We start from the raw sequence: 16923 nt of genomic DNA, 5'->3' as shown, positions 1-16923 counted from the left end.
CACACAGAGGTGTAGACAGTAGAATGGAGACACACAGAGGTGTAGACAGTAGAATGGAGACACACAGAGGTGTAGACAGTAGAATGGAGACACACAGAGGTGTAGACAGTAGAATGGAGACACACAGAGGTGTAGACAGTAGAATGGAGACAGGCGTTAACTGTTCATACCTGCACTTTCCCATTTTTTCTGAGTAAGTACAAACAGTATATTTAAAAGGGTCAATCTGCATTTCAAACCCTGCCACTGTTTTGAGAAACGGGGCTGGATAAATTCACCTCTGGGTGCTGACCACAATGATCGTTTAAACCATGTTTTCAGGCTAAACTGTCTTTGCAAACATTGGAGTAAAACAAGCATAAATCCTGGGTTTTGATAGGGATTTAAAAGTCGTAAAAGTGGATGTGAAAACTGCAGATTGACCCTTTAAACACAAACCATATAAATGAGGTGTGTCACTGCGCTCTCTGTTCTGGCTGTTACAGCGTCTCTCCAGCAGGGGGCTCTCTACCTCACACTCCTGACACACATAGAGGGTCAACCTGGGACACACCGACCTGCAGGAATACAGGGACCTGTTAGAAACGCATACAATATTCCACCCCCCCCCCACTCATACCCCTCTCTCTCACACATACCTCTCTCTCTCTCACATACCCCCCCCACATACCCCCTCTCTCTCACACATACCCCTCTCTCTCACACATACCTCTCTCTCTCTCACACATACCTCTCTCTCTCTCTCACATACCCTCTCTCTCACATACCCCCACATACCCCTCTCTCTCACACACATACCCCCTCTCTCTCACATACCCCCCCCTCTCTCTCACACCCTCTCTCGCGCACTCTCTCTCGCTCTCACCCCCCTCTCCCACATACTCTCTTTCGCTCGTTGTATTTACAATGGTGTTTGTTCTTCACTGGTTGCCCTTTTCTTGTGGCAACAGGTCACAAATTGTGCTGCTGTGATGTGAGTTTATCAAAATTGGGTTCTTTTTAAAAATCTTTGTCAGGAGGTTAGGAAGTGCAGCTCAGTTTCCACCTCATTTTGTGGGCATTGTGCACATAGCCTGTCTTCTCTTGAGGGCCAGGTCTGCCCACGGCGGCTTTTCTCAATAGCAAGGCTATGCTCACTGAGTCTGAACATAGTCAAAGCTTTCCTTAAGTTTGGGTCAGTCACAGTGATCAGGTATTCTGCCTCTGTGTACTCTCTGTTTAGGGCCAAATAGCATTCTAGTTTGCTCTGTTTTTTTGTAAATTCTTTCCAATGAGTCAAGTAATTATCTTTTAGTTTTCTCATGATTTGGTTGGGTCTAATTGTGTTCTCTTTCTTCCTCACCCTCTCACCTCCTCCCTCCCTCTCACCTCCCTCTCACCTCCTCCCTCCCTCTCACCTCCTCCCTCCCTCCCTCCCTCTCACCTCCTCCCTCCCTCTCACCTCCTCCCTCCCTCCCTCCCTCCCTCTCACCTCCTCCCTCCCTCTCACCTCCCTCTCACCTCCTCCCTCCCACCTCCTCCCTCCCTCTCACCTCCTCCCTCCCTCTCACCTCATCCCTCCCTCTCACCTCATCCCTCCCCTCACCTCATCCCTCCCTCTCACCTCCTCCCTCCCTCCCTCCCTCACCCCCCTACCTGGATTTGAGTGTGTTGAAGAGTCTGATTCCATCAGCAGCTCCACAGATCTGAACCAGATCATCCCGGGTCAACTTTAGTAAGTCAAAACCTACACAACACAACAGGCTGTCTTTAATAACTCAACCTACACAACTCAACGGGCCGTCTTTAATAACTCAACGGGCCGTCCTTAACTCAACGGGCCGTCCTTAACTCAACGGGCCGTCCTTAACTCAACGGGCCGCCCTTAATAACTCAACGGGCCGCCCTTAATAACTCAACGGGCCGTCCTTAATAACTCAACGGGCCGCCCTTAATAACTCAACGGGCCGCCCTTAACTCAACGGGCCTTAATAACTCAACGGGCCTAATAACTCAACGGGCCGCCCTTAATAACTCAACGGGCCGTCCTTAATAACTCAACGGGCCGTCCTTAATAACTCAACGGGCCATCTTTAATAACTCAAAAGGCTGTCCTTAACTCAACAGGCTGTCCTTAATAACTCAACAGGCTGTCCTTAATAACTCAACAGGCTGTCCTTAATAACTCAACAGGCTGTCCTTAATCACTCCACAGGCTGTCCTTAATAACTTAACTTACACTAGGGACCAGGGAAAGAGTGGGTACCTGAGAAGTGGGAGAAGAGTCGTGCGTAGCTGTTGAAGCGGTTTTTGACAAGCCACATCTGAGTCTCCTGGATGGTGGCTGTCGGACTGAGTTGCTGGAGAGAGAGACAGACAGAGAGTGAGTTGGGGTGGGGGAGGGGGTGGGGGTTCAACATGAGAGAGACAGACAGAGAGTGAGTTGGGGTGGGGTGGGGGGTTCAACATGAGAGAGACAGACAGAGTGTGAGGTGGGGTGGGGGGTTCAACATGAGAGAGACAGACAGAGTGTGAGTTGGGGTGGGGGTTCAACATGAGAGAGACAGACAGAGTGTGAGGTGGGGTGGGGGTTCAACATGAGAGAGACAGACAGAGTGTGAGGTGGGGTGGGGGTTCAACATGAGAGAGACAGACAGAGAGTAAGTTGGGGTGGGGGGTTCAACATGAGAGAGACAGACAGAGTGTGAGGTGGGGTGGGGGTTCAACATGAGAGACAGACAGACAGAGTGTGAGGTGGGGTGGGGGTTCAACATGAGAGAGACAGACAGAGAGTAAGTTGGGGTGGGGGTTCAACATGAGAGAGACAGACAGAGTGTGAGTTGGGGTGGGGGGTGGGGGGTTTCAACATGAGAGAGACAGAGAGTGTGAGTTGGGGTGGGGGTGGGGGGTTTCAACATGAGAGAGACAGAGAGTGTGAGTTGGGGGTGGGGGGTTTCAACATGAGAGAGACAGACAGAGTGTGAGTTGGGGTGGGGGGTTCAACATGAGAGAGACAGACAGAGTGTGAGTTGGGGTGGGTTCAACATGAGAGAGACAGACAGAGAGTGAGTTGGGGTGGGTTCAACATGAGAGAGACAGACAGAGTGTGAGTTGGGGTGGGGGTTTCAACATGAGAGAGACAGACAGAGTGTGAGTTGGGGTGGGGGTGTTCAACATGAGAGAGACAGACAGAGTGTGAGTTGGGGTGGGGGGTTCAACATGAGAGAGACAGACAGAGTGTGAGTTGGGTGGGGGGTGGGGGTTTCAACATGAGAGAGACAGACAGAGAGTGAGTTGGGGTGGGGGGTTCAACATGAGAGAGACAGACAGAGTGTGAGTTGGGGTGGGGGGTTCAACATGAGAGAGACAGACAGAGTGTGAGTTGGGGTGGGGGGTGGGGGTTTCAACATGAGAGAGACAGACAGAGAGTAAGTTGGGGTGGGGGTTCAACATGAGAGAGACAGACAGAGTGTGAGTTGGGGTGGGTTCAACATGAGAGAGACAGACAGAGAGTGAGTTGGGGTGGGGGGGTGGGGGGTTTCAACATGAGAGAGACAGACAGAGAGTTGGGGTGGGGGTTCAACATGAGAGAGACAGACAGAGAGTGTGAGTTGGGTGGGGGTTCAACATGAGAGAGGCAGACAGAGAGTGTGAGTTGGGTGGGGGGTTCAACATGAGAGAGGCAGACAGAGAGTGTGAGTTGGGGTGGGGGGTTTCAACATGAGAAGTTTTTACAGGATTTGAGACACGTCCATGAGAATGTGTGGGGTTTATACTAACCTCTGTGACGACTTGGCTGACAGGGTCTGCCTGGTGATTGGGCGACGATGAGTCACTGGAATACAACAGTCACAGTCAGCATTATCTCACTATGTCCACACAGACAGAGTTCCTTTCTCTCTATCCCTGAACGCTCACACACCTGTCGGGTACGGAGGAGGCAGTGTACGTGGAGAGGGGTGTGGAGGTGAAGGAGGGGCCAGCTGTCCGGGGAGAGCCGACGTAGGCATCAGGCCATGGAGAACACTGACCAGAGAGAAGAGAGAGACGTCACAACAACACACTAACGTAAAACTATACTGTCACCACCTACTAAGCAGGGTTTCCATTTGGAAAATGTGGCACCAGAACATTTGACCGGAACCATTTTAAATGAGACATTTATCTGAACCATATGAGTTGAGCGAGTAACCCGATTAGGGCGTCCACTCACTTGTTTGTCAGAAATCACATTTTAGATTATAGTAATTCATACGAACTGAATCTGCAAGTCAAGGATGCAATGATGTGTGTCCTTCCCACACTTTAAATGCGTTGGAATAACTGTTCACATGTACTTCTCCCTCAGCCGACAAGACGAGTTAACGAACAGCAAAATCACAAGTCTGTAAATCTACTGTACCCCATAGTAGAAAAGTTGACCTATTCTTTTGGTCAGCTTGTCGAGAAAGATATAGCCTCTTTCCTTGGTGACATACAAAAATGCTAAAAAGCAATGAGTCTGACTCAACAGATCAGAACGTTTAGCTTAATGGTGATAAACTAGTATTTCTTCACATTATTAGGCAGTAGGCTACGCGTCAATGTGTCAATTTGGCTACCGGACGATGAAAGAACGTTGATAACCAATACAACCTGAGAGAAATAGGCTGCTGGTTTCTACGGCATATGGACGTCTTTATAAAATACTTGTCTCCACGGATACGGTCAGATTTTGCCCCGGCTACTTTGAAACATGCCTCATAATATGTAGTAAAACGGTCCAGGAGGCCGGGCGCCACTGACACGGTCGCCAGGAGGCCGGGCGCCACTGACACGGTCGCCAGGAGGCCGGGCGCCACTGACACGGTCGCCAGGAGGCCGGGCGCCACTGACACGGTCGCCAGGAGGCCGGGCGCCACTGACACGGTCGCCAGGAGGCCGGGCGCCACTGACACGGTCGCCAGGAGGCCGGGCGCCACTGACACAGTCGCCAAGAGGCCGGGCGCCACTGACACGGTCGCCAGGAGGCCGGGCGCCACTGACACGGTCGCCAGGAGGCTGGGCGCCAGGAGGCCGGGCGCCACTGACAGTCGCCAAGAGGCCGGGCGCCACTGACACAGTCGCCAGGAGGCCGGGCGCCACTGACACAGTCGCCAGGAGGCCGGGCGCCACTGACACACAGTCGCCAAGAGGCCGGGCGCCACTGACACAGTCGCCAGGAGGCCGGGCGCCACTGACACAGTCGCCAAGAGGCCGGGCGCCACTGACACGGTCGCCAAGAGGCCGGGCGCCACTGACACAGTCGCCAGGAGGCCGGGCGCCACTGACACGGTCGCCAAGAGGCCGGGCGCCACTGACACAGTCGCCAGGAGGCCGGGCGCCACTGACACGGTCGCCAAGAGGCCGGGCGCCACTGACACGGTCGCCAGGAGGCCGGGCGCCACTGACACGGTCGCCAGGAGGCCGTGTTTCCTCAGACACATGCGGCTGGCTTCCGGGTTGGATGAGTGCTGTGTTAAGAAGCAGTGTGGCTTGGTTGGGTATCGGAGGACGCATGGCTCTCGACCTTCGTCTCTCCCGAGCCCGTATGGGAGTTGCAGCGATGAGACAAGACTGTAACTACCAATTGGATACCACGAAATAAAAATAAATTTTAAAAATATTTTTTTTTAAAAAGAAGGGTTGAAACAATTAAGTATCTCTAGGTTTTCAGAAAGCATGCTGCCATCAGCTCAAAGTGGTGTGACGTGCTGGTGAAGCCGGCCTTCCGTTGACTACACATTTGAATTGTGAATGGGAAGCGCGCTTCAATTACCAGTTGAGAAATAAAAAGTTGCCATTTTTAATTTTGGTCCCCCCCCAAAAAATGTAACACACGAATGCATTTAGAATTGTTGCGCCATGATTGGGCTTATAAAAGTGCTGTCTAACCAATTTTCCACTCAAAGGCTCCGTATCTGTAGGCTCCGTATCTGTAGGCTCCGTATCTGTAGGCTCCGTATCTGTAGGTGTATGCTGTGCACGTGTGATAAGTACATAACGAATATAAAACGCAAGTCAATTTAATTCCACTAAATTATGCAAATTAACCTATAGACCAATAAGCATGGCCAGTCAAATGTATTGCCATTAATGAACAGCCTAAACAGCACTATTTTGCTATTAGATTTTTCTTATTTTCCTGGACAATTGGCGGGTAGCAATATTATATTATTTATTGGCTGAAAAAAACAACTAAGAAAACAGCCAGAACCTGGCTGACGGAAACCCTGTTACCCTGCATTATACAACTATATATTCACTACCTGGACAGGAGGAACATTATACAACTATATATTCACTACCTGGACAGGAGGAGCATTATACAACTATATATTCACTACCTGGACAGGAGGAACATTATACAACTATATATTCACTACCTGGACAGGAGGAGCATTATACAACTATATATTCACTACCTGGACAGGAGGAGCATTATACAACTATATATTCACTACCTGGACAGGAGGAGCATTATACAACTATATATTCACTACCTGGACAGGAGGAGAGGAACATTATTCAACTATATATTCACTACCTGGACAGGAGGAGAGGAACATTATACAACTATATATTCACTACCTGGACAGGAGGAACATTCAACTATATATTCACTACCTGGACAGGAGGAGCATTATACAACTATATATTCACTACCTGGACAGGAGGAACATATACAACTATATATTCACTACCTGGACAGGAGGAGCATTATACAACTATATATTCACTACCTGGACAGGAGGAACATTATACAACTATATATTCACTACCTGGACAGGAGGATATATTCACATTATACAACTATATATTCACTACCTGGACAGGAGGAACATTATACAACTATATATTCACTACCTGGACAGGAGGAGCATTATACAACTATATATTCACTACCTGGACAGGAGGAGCATTATACAACTATATATTCACTACCTGGACAGGAGGAACATTATACAACTATATATTCACTACCTGGACAGGAGGAGCATTATACAACTCACTACCTATTCACTACCTGGACAGGAGGAGAGGAACATTATACAACTATATATTCACTACCTGGACAGGAGGAGAGGAACATTATACAACTATATATTCACTACCTGGACAGGAGGAGCATTATACAACTATATATTCACTACCTGGACAGGAGGAGCATTATACAACTATATATTCACTACCTGGACAGGAGAGGAACATTATACAACTATATATTCACTACCTGGACAGGAGGAACATTATACAACTATATATTCACTACCTGGACAGGAGGAGAGGAACATTATACAACTATATATTCACTACCTGGACAGGAGAGAGAACATTATACAACTATATATTCACTACCTGGACAGGAGGAACATTATACAACTATATATTCACTACCTGGACAGGAGGAGAGGAACATTATACAACTATATATTCACTACCTGGACAGGAGGAGCATTATACAACTATATATTCACTACCTGGACAGGAGGAACATTATACAACTATATATTCACTACCTGGACAGGAGGAACATTTACAACTATATATTCACTACCTGGACAGGAGGAGAACATTATACAACTATATATTCACTACCTGGACAGGAGGAGGAGCATTATACAACTATATATTCACTACCTGGACAGGAGGAGCATTATACAACTATATATTCACTACCTGGACAGGAGGAACATTATACAACTATATATTCACTACCTGGACAGGAGGAGAGGAACATTATACAACTATATATTCACTACCTGGACAGGACTACCTGGAGAGGAACATTATACAACTATATATTCACTACCTGGACAGGAGGAGCATTATACAACTATATATTCACTACCTGGACAGGAGGAGGAACATTATACAACTATATATTCACTACCTGGACAGGAGGAACATTATACAACATTATACAACTATATATTCACTACCTGGACAGGAGGAGAGGAACATTATACAACTATATATTCACTACCTGGACAGGAGGAACATTATACAACTATATATTCACTACCTGGACAGGAGGAGAGGAACATTATACAACTATATATTCACTACCTGGACAGGACCTGGACAGGAGCATTATACAACTATATATTCACTACCTGGACAGGAGGAACATTATACAACTATATATTCACTACCTGGACAGGAGGAACATTATACAACTATATATTCACTACCTGGACAGGAGGAGCATTATACAACTATATATTCACTACCTGGACAGGAGGAACATTATACAACTATATATTCACTACCTGGACAGGAGGAGAGGAACATTATACAACTATATATTCACTACCTGGACAGGAGGAGAGGAACATTATACAACTATATATTCACTACCTGGACAGGAGGAGAGGAACATTATACAACTATATATTCACTACCTGGACAGGAGGAGGAACATTATACAACTATATATTCACTACCTGGACAGGAGAGGAGAACATTATACAACATTATACAACTACTATATTCACTACCTGGACAGGAGGAACATTATACAACTATATATTCACTACCTGGACAGGAGGAGCATTATACAACTATATATTCACTACCTGGACAGGAGGAGAGGAACATTATACAACTATATATTCACTACCTGGACAGGAGGAGAGGAGCATTATACAACTATATATTCACTACCTGGACAGGAGGAGAGGAACATTATACAACTATATATTCACTACCTGGACAGGAGGAGAGGAACATTATACAACTATATATTCACTACCTGGACAGGAGGAGAGGAACATTATACAACTATATATTCACTACCTGGACAGGAGGAACATTATACAACTATATATTCACTACCTGGACAGGAGGAACATTATACAACTATATATTCACTACCTGGACAGGAGGAACATTATACAACTATATATTCACTACCTGGACAGGAGGAGCATTATACAACTATATATTCACTACCTGGACAGGAGGAGAGGAACATTATACAACTATATATTCACTACCTGGACAGGAGGAGCATTATACAACTATATATTCACTACCTGGACAGGAGGAACATTATACAACTATATATTCACTACCTGGACAGGAGGAGCATTATACAACTATATATTCACTACCTGGACAGGAGGAGAGGAACATTATACAACTATATATTCACTACCTGGACAGGAGGAGAGGAACATTATACAACTATATATTCACTACCTGGACAGGAGGAACATTCAACTATATATTCACTACCTGGACAGGAGGAGAGGAACATTATTCAACTATATATTCACTACCTGGACAGGAGGAGCATTATACAACTATATATTCACTACCTGGACAGGAGGAGAGGAACATTATTCAACTATATATTCACTACCTGGACAGGAGGAACATTATACAACTATATATTCACTACCTGGACAGGAGGAGAGGAACATTATACAACTATATATTCACTACCTGGACAGGAGGAACATTATACAACTATATATTCACTACCTGGACAGGAGGAGAGGAACATTATTCAACTATATATTCACTACCTGGACAGGAGGAACATTATACAACTATATATTCACTACCTGGACAGGAGGAGAGGAACATTATTCAACTATATATTCACTACCTGGACAGGAGGAACATTATACAACTATATATTCACTACCTGGACAGGAGGAACATTATACAACTATATATTCACTACCTGGACAGGAGGAGAGGAACATTATACAACTATATATTCACTACCTGGACAGGAGGAGCATTATACAACTATATATTCACTACCTGGACAGGAGGAGCATTATACAACTATATATTCACTACCTGGACAGGAGGAGAGGAACATTATACAACTATATATTCACTACCTGGACAGGAGGAGCATTATACAACTATATATTCACTACCTGGACAGGAGGAGAGGAACATTATACAACTATATATTCACTACCTGGACAGGAGGAGCATTATACAACTATATATTCACTACCTGGACAGGAGGAGAGGAGCATTATACAACTATATATTCACTACCTGGACAGGAGGAGCATTATACAACTATATATTCACTACCTGGACAGGAGGAGCATTATACAACTATATATTCACTACCTGGACAGGAGGAGAGGAACATTATACAACTATATATTCACTACCTGGACAGGAGGAGCATTATACAACTATATATTCACTACCTGGACAGGAGGAGAACATTATACAACTATATATTCACTACCTGGACAGGAGGAGAGGAACATTATACAACTATATATATTCACTACCTGGACAGGAGGAGAACATTATACAACTATATATTCACTACCTGGACAGGAGGAACATTATACAACTATATATTCACTACCTGGACAGGAGGAACATTATACAACTATATATTCACTACCTGGACAGGGAGGAACATTATACAACTATATATTCACTACCTGGACAGGAGGAGGAACATTATACAACTATATATTCACTACCTGGACAGGAGGAGGAACATTATACAACTATATATTCACTACCTGGACAGGAGGAGAGGATACATTATACAACTATATATTCACTACCTGGACAGGAGGAGAGGAACATTATACAACTATATATTCACTACCTGGACAGGAGGAACATTATACAACTATATATTCACTACCTGGACAGGAGGAGCATTATACAACATTATACAACTATATATTCACTACCTGGACAGGAGGAACATTATACAACTATATATTCACTACCTGGACAGGAGGAGAGGAACATTATACAACTATATATTCACTACCTGGACAGGAGGAGAGGAGCATTATACAACTATATATTCACTACCTGGACAGGAGGAACATTATACAACTATATATTCACTACCTGGACAGGAGGAGCATTATACAACTATATATTCACTACCTGGACAGGAGAGGAACATTATACAACTATATATTCACTACCTGGACAGGAGGAACATTATACAACTATATATTCACTACCTGGACAGGAGGAGCATTATACAACTATATATTCACTACCTGGACAGGGAACATTATACAACTATATATTCACTACCTGGACAGGAGGAGAACATTATACAACTATATATTCACTACCTGGACAGGAGGATTATACAACATTATACAACTATATATTCACTACCTGGACAGGAGGAGCATTATACAACTATATATTCACTACCTGGACAGGAGGAGAGCATTATACAACTATATATTCACTACCTGGACAGGAGGAGAGGAACATTATACAACTATATATTCACTACCTGGACAGGAGGAGGAACATTATACAACTATATATTCACTACCTGGACAGGAGGAGGAACATTATACAACTATATATTCACTACCTGGACAGGAGGAGAGGAACATTATACAACTATATATTCACTACCTGGACAGGAGGAGAGGAACATTATACAACTATATATTCACTACCTGGACAGGAGGAGAGGAACATTATACAACTATATATTCACTACCTGGACAGGAGGAGAACATTATACAACTATATATTCACTACCTGGACAGGAGGAACATTATACAACTATATATTCACTACCTGGACAGGAGGAACATTATACAACTATATATTCACTACCTGGACAGGAGGAGAGGAACATTATACAACTGGACAGGAGGAGAGGAACATTATACAACTCATATATTCACTACCTGGACAGGAGGAGCATTATACAACTATATATTCACTACCTGGACAGGAGGAGAGGAACATTATACAACTATATATTCACTACCTGGACAGGAGGAACATTATACAACTATATATTCACTACCTGGACAGGAGGAACATTATACAACTATATATTCACTACCTGGACAGGAGGAACATTATACAACTATATATTCACTACCTGGACAGGAGGAACATTATACAACTATATATTCACTACCTGGACAGGAGGAACATTATACAACTATATATTCACTACCTGGACAGGAGGAACATTATACAACTATATATTCACTACCTGGACAGGAGGAGAGGAACATTATACAACTATATATTCACTACCTGGACAGGAGGAACATTATACAACTATATATTCACTACCTGGACAGGAGGAGCATTATACAACTATATATTCACTACCTGGACAGGAGGAACAATATACAACTATATATTCACTACCTGGACAGGAGGAACATTATACAACTATATATTCACTACCTGGACAGGAGGAGAGGAACATTATACAACTATATATTCACTACCTGGACAGGAGGAGAGGAACATTATACAACTATATATTCACTACCTGGACAGGAGGAGCATTATACAACTATATATTCACTACCTGGACAGGAGGAACATTATACAACTATATATTCACTACCTGGACAGGAGGAACATTATACAACTATATATTCACTACCTGGACAGGAGGAACATTATACAACTATATATTCACTACCTGGACAGGAGGAACATTATACAACTATATATTCACTACCTGGACAGGAGGAACATTATACAACTATATATTCACTACCTGGACAGGAGGAACATTATACAACTATATATTCACTACCTGGACAGGAGGAGCATTATACAACTATATATTCACTACCTGGACAGGAGGAGAGGAACATTATACAACTATATATTCACTACCTGGACAGGAGGAGAGGAACATTATACAACTATATATTCACTACCTGGACAGGAGGAACATTATACAACTATATATTCACTACCTGGACAGGAGGAGCATTATACAACTATATATTCACTACCTGGACAGGAGGAGAGGACAGATATGAAAGCAGGATAAATATACACTAATCTATAAAAAGGACTCTTACACTGCCTCTCTTGGCCAGCGAGTCCCCACAGTCAGCTGGCAGCGTCCTCTTGCTGGACTTCTTCAGCTCATAGTCTCCCACTTCCTCTACGATCGGCTCCAGCCTCATCTAGAGACACACACACACAATCTGAGCCCGTACACTTGACTCCTGATAAGTACACTTTAAAAAAAGTGCCATCCTCTGTTAAAGTGCTGTTTAGTGTTCCAGTCCTGTTTTAAAACCCTGGATGGACCGACCTCTGATAGGATGGTGGTGTTGTAGGAGCATTGGTACTTCTCCTTCTCTTGAGACGTTCGTTTCTCCATCTTCTCTCTGTCCGTCTTCTGTTTCCTGTCTGCCCCCTTTGGCTGGGAGGAGGGAGAGAGCAAGAGGAATGATGAAAGGAAAGGGGGGGGGGTACCTAGTCAATTGTACAACAATAACCCCTCAATAAGGTGATCTGACTTGGTGTGTGTGTGTCTGTATCGTGTGTGTTGTGTGTGTATCGTGTGTGTGTATCGTGTGTGTGTGTGTGTGTGTGTGTGCGTGTGTATCGTGTGTGTGTATCGTGTGTGTGTGTGTGCGTGTGTAGGTGTGTGTGTATCGTGTGTGTATCGTGTGTGTGTGTGTGTATCGTGTGTGTATCGTGTGTGTGTGTGTCGTGTGTGTGTGGTGTGTGTGTATCGTGTGTGTATCGTGTGTGTGTATGTATCGTGTGTGTTTGTGTGTGTGTGTGTGTGTGTGTATATCGTGTGTGTGTGTGTGTGGTGTGTGTATCGTGTGTGTGTGTGTGTGTGTGTGTGTGTGTGTGTGTGTGTGGTGTGTGTGTGTGTGTGTGTGTGTGTGTGTGTGTGTGTGTGTGTGTGTGTGTGGTGTGTGTGTGTGTGTGTGTGTCGTGTGTGTGTGTCGTGTGTGTGTGGTGTGTGTGTGTGTGTGTGTGGTGTGTGTGTGTGTGTGTGTGTGTGTGTGTGTGTGTGTGTGTGTGTGTGTGTGTGTGTGTGTGTGTGTGTGTGTGTGTGTGTGTGTGTGTGTGTGTGTGTGTGTGTGTGTGTGTGTGTGTGTACCTTGAAGACTTTGATTTGGCAGGAGGCAGAGTGGAGGTGTTCAGTGGACTCTCCGTTGTCTCCCTGTCTGAAGGTGTCAATCTGGATCCTGAAGGGAACTCCCTTCTCTCCTCCATGCTTCCTGGGGGTGAACTCTGTACTGATGCAGTGAACCTACACACACACACACACACACACACACACGAGGAGGGTTAGGTTGAAAGATGGAGAGAATAGAGACTGAGTTCATGTGACTACAGGAGGAGTGAGTGTTACCTGCACAAACACAGAGGCTCTCCTGTTGAGGTCCCAGAGAAACTCGGCGGCGTTGAGCTGGGAGGGGTCGGCCTTGGGCTCCATGATACCCACTGACAAGGGGATGTCTACACACACACACACATTACATACATGTACTGACAGAGAAATACACACACACACACATTACATGTACTGACAGAGAAATACACACACATTACATACATGTACTGACAGAGAAATACACACACACACACATTACATACATGTACTGACAGAAATACACACACACACACACAGAAATACACACACACACACACACACACATGTACTGACAGAAATACACACACACACACACTACATACATTTATTGACAGAGAAATACACACACACACACTTGTGTGTTCTTACCGATGTCTAGGAGACGGTCTCCAGGGCGATTCCACTTCCACCCCTCCAGCTGCCGATGCTCTGTGTACTGAAGTCTCCTGTCATGGAACACCACCCTAACGATACTCTACACACACACACACACACACACACACACACACACATTATGGAACGATACTCTACACACACACACACGTTATGGAACACCACCCTAACGATACTCTACACTAGAGGTCGACCGATTACGATTTTTCAACACCAATACCGATTATTGGAGGACCAAAGAAAGCCGATTAATCGGACAATTTTTTAATAATGTATTTGTGATAATGACAATTACAACAGTACTGAATGAATAAATTCAATTTAGCCTCAAAATGAAACATGTTCAATTTGGTTTAAATAAGTGTTGGTTTAAATAATGCAAAAACAAAGTGTTGGAGAAGAAAGTAAAAGTGCAATATGTGCCATGTAAGAAAGCTAACGTTTCAGTTCCTTGCTCAGAACATGAGAACATATGAAAGCTGGTGGTTTCTTTTAACATGAGTCTTCAATATTCCCAGGTAAGAAGTTTTAGGTTGTAGTTATTATAGGAATTATAGGACTATTTCCCTCTATACCATTTGTATTTCATTAACCTTTGACTATTGGATGTTCTTATAGGCACTTTAGTATTGCCAGTGTAACAGTATAGCTTCCGTCCCTCTCCTCACTCCTTCCTGGGCTCGAACCAGGAACACATCGACAACAGCCACCCTCGAAGCAGCGTTACCCATGCAGAGCAAGGGGAACAACCACTCCAAGTCTCAGAGAGAGTGACATTTGAAATGCTATTAGCGCACGCTAACTAGCTAGCCATTTCACATCGGTTACACCAGCCTCATCTCGGGAGTTGATAGGCTTGAAGTCAAACAGCGCAGTGCTTGAAGCACAGCGAAGAGCTGCTGGCAAAACGCAGTAAAGTGCTGTTTGAATGAATGCTTACGAGCCTGCTGCTGCCTACCACCGCTCAGTCAGACTGCTATATCAAATCATAGACTTCATTATAATATAATAACACACAGAAATACGAGCCTTTGGTCATTAATATGGTCGAATCCGGAAACTATCATTTCGAAAACAAAACGTTTATTTCAGTGAAACACGGAACCGTTCGGTATTTTATCTAACGGGTGGCATCCATAAGTCTAAATATTCCTGTTACATTGTACAACCTTCAATATTATGTCATAATTACGTAAAAATTCTGCCAACGAGCCAGGCAGCCCAAACTGTTGCATATACCCTGACTCTGCGTGCAGTGAAAGCAAGAGAAGTGACACAATTTCACCTGGTTAATATTGCCTGCTAACCTGGATTTCTTTTAGCTAAATATGCAGGTTTAAAAATATCTACTTCTGTGTATTGATTTTAAGAAAGGCATTGGTGTTTATGGTTAGGTACACGTTGGAGCAACGACAGTCCTTTTTCACGAATGCTCACTGCATCGATTATATGCAACGCAGGACACGCTAGATAAACTAGTAATATCATCCACCATGTGTAGTTAACTACTGATTATGATTGATTGATTTTTATAAGTTTAATGCTAGCTAGCAACTTACCTTGACTTACTGCATTCGCGTAACAGGCAGTCTCCTCGTGGAGTGCAACGAGAGGCAGGTGGTTAGAGCGTTGGACTAGTTAACCGTAAGGTTGCAATATTGAATCCCCTGAGCTGACAAGGTAAAAATCTGTTATTCTGCCCCTGAACAAGGCAGTTAACCCACCGTTCCTAGGCCGTCATTGAAAATAAGAATGTGTTCTTAACGGACTTGCCTCGTTAAATAAAGATGTAAAAAACAACAACATTGGCGTCCAAAATGACCGATTTCCGATTGTTATGAAATGTTAACTCTAAGGTTGCAAGATTGAATCCCTGAGCTGACAAGGTAAAAATCTGTTGTTCTGCCCCTGAACGAGGGAGTTAGACCACCGTTCCTAGGCCGCCATTGAAAATAAGAATGTGTTCTTAACTGACTTGCCAAGTTAAATAAAGGTGTAAAAAATAATAATAATAAATCAGCGCCCAAAAATACAGATTTCCGATTGTTATGAAAACTTGAAATCGGCCCTAATTAAATCGGCCATTCCGATTAATTGGTCGACCTCTACTCTACACACCCCACACACACACGTTATGGAACACCACCCTAACAACGCTCTAAAAACAACCCCAACATCCATAACACCACAAAGAAACCATGAGACACAGACCAACAGACAAGCTGAACATACTGACCTTCACACTCCTGTTGTTTATCTCTGATAACTCCAGCTTCCTGTTGTCCAGCATACGGATCTCATAAGACTGGCCTGAGAGAGAGAGAGACAGAGAGAGAGACAGGGGGAGAGAGAGAGAGAGAGACAGAGAGAGACAGGGGGAGAGA

The 16923-nt window shown here is 44.3% G+C and overlaps 1 protein-coding gene across 2 annotated transcripts in view; it reads right to left on the bottom strand.

The window, feature by feature from the left end:
* The window catches only part of LOC121841505 (upstream-binding protein 1-like), a 37067-nt gene that overhangs the window by 9224 nt on the left and 10920 nt on the right, over positions 1-16923 (bottom strand). For both annotated transcript variants that reach the window (XM_042310370.1, XM_042310371.1), the window contains exons 4-14: positions 16776-16849; positions 14516-14621; positions 14126-14232; positions 13871-14023; positions 13064-13174; positions 12825-12932; positions 3902-4005; positions 3760-3814; positions 2246-2339; positions 1636-1726; positions 439-557 (exon numbers count right to left, since the gene is read on the bottom strand). In XM_042310370.1, coding sequence (XP_042166304.1) covers positions 439-557; positions 1636-1726; positions 2246-2339; positions 3760-3814; positions 3902-4005; positions 12825-12932; positions 13064-13174; positions 13871-14023; positions 14126-14232; positions 14516-14621; positions 16776-16849 — 1122 coding nt within the window. The remainder of the gene's footprint in view (positions 1-438; positions 558-1635; positions 1727-2245; positions 2340-3759; positions 3815-3901; positions 4006-12824; positions 12933-13063; positions 13175-13870; positions 14024-14125; positions 14233-14515; positions 14622-16775; positions 16850-16923) is intronic.

The sequence above is a fragment of the Oncorhynchus tshawytscha genome, linkage group LG31 (assembly GCF_018296145.1).
Source record: "Oncorhynchus tshawytscha isolate Ot180627B linkage group LG31, Otsh_v2.0, whole genome shotgun sequence".
Taxonomy (NCBI): domain Eukaryota; kingdom Metazoa; phylum Chordata; class Actinopteri; order Salmoniformes; family Salmonidae; genus Oncorhynchus; species Oncorhynchus tshawytscha.
The sequence above is the reverse complement of the archived record's forward strand: the minus strand, read 5'-3'. Positions and strand labels throughout refer to the sequence as shown.